We start from the raw sequence: 7,500 nt of genomic DNA on the forward strand, positions 1-7,500 counted from the left end.
GATTATGTTGAGGTTTTGGCTTAGAACTTATCATATTCAATAGCTCGGATACGGCGTGAGAGGCGTTTTCTACTGCCCGTAGTGAAGGGGTTAATTGGACTTCAAACTCATTTGAGATATAGGTAAATTTTCCAAACAACGCTGCGTTACGAAATACCACAAAAGTGGTATCGATGGATTCCTCTCAACCTCTACTATTCATATATAGTGAAATTAATGAGCGCTTGCACCCCTGAAGCCCACAATCTGGGTCCAGATAGTAGGGGAGGGCATGAAGTAGATCAGGGAAATTGCGGGGTAAAATGTTACGAAATACCATAAAAATGGTATTGATAGATTCCTCTCAACCTCTACTGTTCATATATAGTGGAAATCATGCGCGATTCCACCTCTGGACCACACAATCTGGGTCTCACTTTTCAAGGCACTTCGTGCTACCTCTTCCTACTTCGGGGCATATTTCATGTGCAAAATCTTAACCCAATGACGTACCTAACTTTGCCTAGTTTTGAATTAATCCCTAGCCAAGGGGGGCTTCGCCCCTCCCTGGACCCTCCCCTTTTTAGGGCATTTCGTGCAACATACCTTGTGCAAAATACCCCGAAACCACCATCCTCGCCCTGAAATTTAAACATGGCTGTGTTTACGTATTTACAGCTAGCAACAAGCTGTGGACTGGAAACCCATAATGAATTACCTGCATGTGCTGTTATGTTCTCTCAATAGATGTTGCAATATTCCCCATTGTTTATAGTATAATTATAGTGCCCTCTATTAAGTGGAAGCGTCATTATCGGTCCTAGTTTCCTATCCTGAGGAATATATGAGACGAAGACTCAGTTGTTGTCATCATGGCGCAGTGTGAACGTTGTTCGTGGTCGCGGCATTTTCATCTACAGAACTAATTACGCATCATAAGTATCACGAAGTGCCCTGAATAGGGGAGATCCACAGGGGGGCATAGCTCCCTCTTCGCAAAGGCTGACTTTAAAACTAGGCAAAGTGAGGTAGGTAGTTAAGGGTTAAGGTTTTCTTGATACCGAAGTAGCACGAGGCAGCAGGAAGTGCCTTAAAAAAGGGGGGGTCCAGGGGGGGGCAAAGCCACCCCCTTGGCTAGGGCAAACTTCAAACCTAAGCAAAGTTAGGTAGGTAATTGGTTAAGATTTTGCATACGAAATATGGCCGGAATTCATATTTTACCCCGCAATTTCCCTGATCTACTTCATGCCCTCCCCTACTATCGAGACCCAGATTGTGGGCTCTAGGGGTGCAAGCGCTCATTAATTTCACTATATATGAATAGTAGAGGTTGAGAGGAGTCCATCAATACCACTTTTGTGGTATTTCATAACGCGGCGTTGTTCGGAAAATTTACCGAGATATACCTTAGCCAACTGCTGAGCCCGTTGCTCATTATGATATATGGCAGTTCAAAATTGTAAGTCTCTTTGTTATATAACTTCTGAATTTTCACTTTGCAAAAGAAATAATCTGAATGAAAATGTTTGATTTTTTTTTGTGCTTTTGGCCACATAGGCAATTAAACCATTGTGGATGAATGTCATGACATACGTGACGCACAAGTATTTGGCCTGACGGCGGGCATCATGACATAGATAGTTGGCATGCCATATTTGACGTTGGTCTAGTGTGGATCAATGTATTGGGTTTCAATTAACCCATTGACAGCAGATGCCATGATTTACTGCCAAGGCAGAGTCAGACGTAGACGTGGATGGCACCATGCCAGACAATGTAAACCCACCATCCGACTGTATACATATTTTATTAAAACCGCGAACAATGGGTTAAAATCCAAGACCTAGTGGCACCACATTCTCCTAGCACTAGCAGGAAAGAGAGCCTTGAATGGCACCCATCCATGGTCTCTAGCAAGCACTATATTCAGAGAGTGATGACAGACAGCAAGATGCTGACCTCTTGCTCTAAAGTGCATACAATGAAGGATCGGCAGGCAGTACGAGAAGAGGAAAGCGATTCAAACGATGCCCAGTTCCTACAATGTCCCCCTGTGCCAGTAAGGCTATCTCGTGCTGTGGCATTTGCAGTCACAAGTGCAGGTTTCCTTCCTCTTATACATCTCTTCTGAGTGTAAAGAAAATGATGGACAAATATGGACCCTATACTACAAATTTAGTCAACTGCAACATTGATGGAATCTGTCATATGACACATTTAAGTCTCACAATACAGTATAATATTAAGATGGTTCTAGTTTTTACAAGTAATGATTGAAAGAGAGTGCCTTGCTCTGAAATAAAACCTATATGAGAGTGCCGTGTTGATGGCATTATTGACTACTGACTATCGGGTTAAACGGCATGATAGTAATCAGCAATGGAAGTACAGTTTTTAGAATACAGAATCCATTGATTCAGAGTGTTCATATGAGACATGCTGTTTAAGTAACAGAAAGGCAGAAAACACTTGTGAACATAAACTTGAAAGCTACTGATACTAATATGACATTTTTTGCACAATTTGAAAATAAATGAGTTATTTGATATGTATATATCATTGCAGCAGCTCTTTTGACCATCATCTTGCAGTGATAAACAGTCAACTAATTTGTTGTTTTACCTGATATACACTCGCTTGCAAAAGTGCCATCTATTGGAAAATAACAATTTTAGGATGTTCAGTCTGGTGACAACAACCAGTGAGGACAACCCTTAGACCAACAGGCCATTCAGAGCAGTTTCTTGTTGATTGAAGCTGTGAGCCAGTTTGGAGGTAGTTGTATCAAGAAGTCATGTGTATGTTTTTGGTACTATTGTTATTTATTTCTTTGTGCCTGGGTGAAACTTGTCAAACAATACTAGAAATATCAGTAGACACTGTATGTCCCATTCATAACATTCCTCTTTAAAATGTGGTGTTAAAGTTGGCAACGGGTTAATGTACTATGTGTAATAACTTGAATGACCTATGATGATAATTACAGATATAATTATTATGATTGCTGTTATATTCAGCAAATTAGGTGTAGCTCAAAATCTCAAATAGATGATACTACTCTTCCAGCACCAGTAGGAAAGAGGGCCTTTGTGGCACTTGCAGTCATAAGCACAGGTTCCTTCCTCCTCCGCATTTCTTCATGTCATCTTCATTGTGGATGATTATATCTTTCATATTTGTTTCCTAAAGCAATACCTCAATCATACTGAGTATAAAGAACTGATATGGACCCTAAATTATAATTTTAGTCTTCTGCAACAGTAATAAAGCCTTCCTATGGCACATACTGTCTCACAATACAGTAGAACTAAAAAAATCACAAACACAAAACTGGTTGTAGTAGTATTAGGAGTGAATGAAAGTGTGAAAACTTGAGATATGTGATGTGAAGCTGCCTTGCTTGGAAATAAAATCCATTTGGGATGCCATGCAGGTGGTGTTAGTGGTTCTTGGGATCAGTCAGGAAAGTCTATCCCCATCTGCTATGGGTTAACATGTGAGATTTACATCCATCAACAGACAAATGTAAGGGGGAAAGATGCATCACATGTTTATTTTAAGATATATATATAAGGGAACAAGAACAGAAATATAACATTTAAGCCAATAACTCATATGTAGGAAGAGAGATGCTTCAGATATTTATTTGATTAACCCATTCGCACCAGTGACTTAGATGTTTGTTATCTTGCACATGGGGATGAGGAGGGTGTGATTTGTAATTTGATAAAATAAATCATAATGAAACTGTGCCACAAATATGGAATGTAGAAGGTATTCTTGCTATTTAAGTTTGTTTTCTATATTAGGACATTTTTGGGGGTTATAAATTACATATTAGACCATTTAACTCAAAGGCAGCCAGATGTGTACAGCGGCACATTGTAGAAACTGGACATGGTTTGGGTCATCTTCCTCTTCTCACTCTGCCTACATATTCGACATTGCCAGTAATTTAGAGCAGAATGTTGGCATCTTGCTGCGTGTCTTCTCTCTCAGAAGATAGTGCTTGCTAAAGACTGAATGGGTGACATTCACTCTTGCTTGTGCTAGGAGATAGTGGTGCTGTCAGTGTTAGGGATTCTAGACTAAACCTATTTTGTGGAATATTATGGTAGTTATAGTAATTTTAATTGCAATGGTTATCAGTCACTAAAAAGTTATTTCTCATGGTACAATAAAACAAAAACAAAAAAACACAGCAATCCACTCACCCCCATCATCAAAAATGCTATAATCACTCATCATGTATGTCATTACACTTGGCATCGGGCCAAAAATCATGCATCGCTTATGTCATGATACCTGTTCGCAATGGGTTGAGTCAGTAAGTGCAAGTGTATAATGTTGTATTACTACCTTTCAGAATGATTTCCGACGTTCAACTTGCTGTGTTTGTGAACATCCTGGGAGTGTCCCTCTTCCTGATGGTGGTTCTGTATCATTACATAGCTGCAAATAATCCAAAAACCCATTGATAGCACTCTGAGTGTTAGTATGCAGTATGAAAGTAAGTCCTTGAAATATGGTTAACATTTTCTATTTTAATTTACCTTTTAAAAGGAAGTAATATTTTTATATTTGAATACTTATTTTTTAGATTATTGTTTGGCCTTCCCAACTTGTAATTATCTTAATCTGTACCTATTTGCTGTTCATGAAAAATACTAAAGAAAAAAATTGCAATTTCTCCCAATATTGAATGTGACTTCAACAGTATTTTCTCTTTATTACAGGAAAGTATGAAAGTTGTTAGGAAAGAGAAGTGAGAGCATAAACCATGGTTAAGAGATATTATTGTGATTACTGTGACCGATCATTCCCCTATAGTGTAGAGGCACGTAAGAAACACATCAATGGTTACCAGCATCAGAAATTACGGACACTACATTATAACCAGTATAAAAGTGAGTATTTTAAGTGTGCTGCTTAAATTTCATAATTCTTCAACAATATTAGGTTTGTGCTGGTATTTTTGATATTCTGTAATGAATTAAGTTCTGTTAGAAAAAGTGAAATTAGATTTTTTTATAATCGGAATGCCATCATTTTATGCATTTTTCTTTGTTCCCTTCTTCAAATATTTTACCTCGGTTTTTACTTATTTAAAACAGTTTGCTATATTTTATTGTATTCTGATGGTATTTTGATGCTATTTTTTTTACTAATTAAAAACAGTTTTCCACATTTAATTGCATTCTGATGGTAAAATAGCAACAGATTTTCATTCAGTTGTTAAAGTTTAAAATATTGAATTTGATCTTTCAAAGCTGCCAAAGAGAAGCTCCAAGAGGAATCTGGGAAAGAGAAGTGCCGTCGCTTCTATTCAGGCCAAGAGTGTTCCTTTGGGGATGCCTGCATATATTCTCATTTAACAACTGGTGACCTGAACAAGTTAAGGGAAGAAGGTGAGTTTTATGACTTTGACAGTCAGAGGAAATGGCATGATTATGATTAGTCCATAAAAATAAATAGGTGGTTAGCGCATTCCATCTATCAATTTTTAAAGGTGGGGAGGATTTATGCATTTTTATTTTTAAATTTCTTTTTTTATTAAGTGTCATGATTACTTTGTTGTTACTGTGAGGGCCATTTTACTTCTGAGGAAGTGATAGCAATGTCTCACATATGCATTGAATTTTTTTTCTCAGTCATACATTTTTCAACATTTGTCACTAACTATTCAGTGCAGGTTGTATAGGTTATATTTTTCTTATGCATAAGGAAGACCTTTTATTATGTAAATACTGATATTGTGGTGGCAAATACATTATTGCATAGTGTAGGACAATTCTACATATTTTGCATTCATCTTTTTTTTTGATAAAGTAATTATTATATGATATTTTAACATTAATGCTATCAAGTATATGGCATATTATTCTCTACACGTAATCATATTTTTCTCTTCAGCGTATCAAGAAAATGAAGCAAAACGAAGCAGCAAGCTCCTGTCAGAGGGACGAAACAGCAGTGAACCATCACTAGAGAAATGGATATCCAAGACACTGACGGGTGGGGATTCTGCTACCAAGTTCAACATCCACGATGAAACGGAATTGGAAGTTTTATTCAAAAATGAAAGTTTGGCATCCCTTCCACCATCCCTAATTCTTCCAACACCAGAGAGCCTTTTAGACTGCAACTTTCAAGATTGGGGATAGAATTATTATTATTTTTTAGAACTTTTTGACCTTTGTCTTATTCTCTCACTTCAGATTTATGGATGTGTATTTCATTAAAAAAAAAATAAAACAAATTTAAGCACAAAGTTTATTTACAATTTTATTACCCTCTACATATTAAGGCATCAACATTTCAAGTTTGCTCAGGGTATTGTTTTATCTATATCAGGTTTACCTTCAGAATCTCTTTTTAATATATTCTAATCATTTTAATGATCAATATTATCAGCCATATCATCCTTGATCAAATAAGGCACTGCACCCTGAAAGTAGTTGTCTTTGCCAGTCAGTGACCAAATACGCTATGCATGTAATAAATGGTACTGTGTTGAGGACAATTTTATGAATATGGCTAAAAAGATAATAGAAAAAAAAAAAAAAAATGCAATGTACATATCAAACTAATTAAATATTCAAAATAATGGTTAATTTGTTTGGGTTCCTATTGGAAAGGCAGGCTTGCTGATCTGTAGCTGAAAACTATCTGGTAAATCTTGAAAAAGGATTTTAACTGGCTAGGTGACATTTCCAACAGCTTAGTTAGTGGAATTTATATGCCATGTAAAGCTCTAGATGGAATTACATTAATACAAAGGTTGTTTTATTTATAAATAACATTTATTTTGAGTAAGCAAACTAATGTTTAACCTTTAACATTTCCTTACACTATGAATCAGGATATTGCACACATGACTTTGTCTTTAATGATTTTCATTGAAAAACAAACAGCTATATACATCAACAAAGTCAAAAATAGTATATCTAAGCTTGCATACCAAAGTATAATTTTTACATCAGGAAAACTAGAAGTTCAAATGAAACCGGAGATGAAAATAATAAATGCACATACTGTAACATGATAAAATTTTATTTTACATTTTCTAATAATTATACTAGTTTATCTATTTTCAATCAAGTTTTAAATAAAACAAGTAAAAACCCTATTTACCATGGTAATTTTTTGCCATCATACTGAACAAACTCCCCATTATATTCTTCATTTAAACTATGAAGTGTGTTGATTATTCCCAATATACTTTTTTCTACAGTCAGAGGTGCGTTCTTCCCTCCCATGTCTGTCTTCACCCAACCAGGATGAAGGCTTGTTACCAAAATGTTGGAACTCCGAAGGTCAATACTCAGAGATTTGGTGACGGCATTTAGTGCTGCCTGAAATAAATAGAGGATACAAGTATATCTTTTGGAACAATTAAAAAATAGAGGATACAATTATATCTTTTGAAATAAAATTTAAATTCATGTTAAAATGTCAGCATAATTTGTTTTATAAAGTGAACCAATAAAAAATATGGTATTTTCCAACTCCAGTTTCCAA

General features: G+C 36.1%; 3 protein-coding genes across 3 annotated transcripts in view; 2 read left to right on the top strand and 1 right to left on the bottom strand.

The window, feature by feature from the left end:
* Positions 1-4,472, top strand: part of LOC147467792 (dolichyl-diphosphooligosaccharide--protein glycosyltransferase subunit 4) — a 5,548-nt gene extending 1,076 nt beyond the window's left edge. Inside the window, exon 2 of the mRNA XM_086530391.1 lies at positions 4,346-4,472. Coding sequence (XP_086386517.1) covers positions 4,346-4,457 — 112 coding nt within the window. The 3' untranslated portion in view covers positions 4,458-4,472. The remainder of the gene's footprint in view (positions 1-4,345) is intronic.
* A 271-nt stretch (positions 4,473-4,743) lies between these two features.
* Positions 4,744-6,250, top strand: LOC122259147 (zinc finger matrin-type protein 5). Its single transcript, XM_086530390.1, has 3 exons — positions 4,744-4,886; positions 5,250-5,387; positions 5,893-6,250. Exons 1-3 carry the CDS (start codon positions 4,760-4,762, stop codon positions 6,141-6,143), a joined length of 516 nt encoding a protein of 171 aa, XP_086386516.1. The 5' UTR covers positions 4,744-4,759; the 3' UTR covers positions 6,144-6,250.
* A 513-nt stretch (positions 6,251-6,763) lies between these two features.
* sni (SDR family oxidoreductase sniffer) overlaps positions 6,764-7,500 on the bottom strand; it is a 4,523-nt gene continuing 3,786 nt past the window's right edge. Inside the window, exon 5 of the mRNA XM_043025721.2 lies at positions 6,764-7,334. Coding sequence (XP_042881655.2) covers positions 7,110-7,334 — 225 coding nt within the window. The 3' untranslated portion in view covers positions 6,764-7,109. The remainder of the gene's footprint in view (positions 7,335-7,500) is intronic.

This window comes from Penaeus japonicus, unplaced genomic scaffold (assembly GCF_977035675.1).
Source record: "Penaeus japonicus unplaced genomic scaffold, GWHDUDI00000001_assembly GWHDUDI00000033, whole genome shotgun sequence".
Lineage (NCBI taxonomy): Eukaryota > Metazoa > Arthropoda > Malacostraca > Decapoda > Penaeidae > Penaeus > Penaeus japonicus.

Coding starts and splice junctions, on each gene's coding strand:
- LOC122259147 (XM_086530390.1), top strand. CDS start 4,760: ATGGTTAAGAGATATTATTGTGATTACTGTGACCGATCATTCCCCTAT. Junction 4,887..5,249: donor ACATTATAACCAGTATAAAA/GTGAGTATTTTA, acceptor GATCTTTCAAAG/CTGCCAAAGAGAAGCTCCAA. Junction 5,388..5,892: donor GAACAAGTTAAGGGAAGAAG/GTGAGTTTTATG, acceptor TTTTCTCTTCAG/CGTATCAAGAAAATGAAGCA.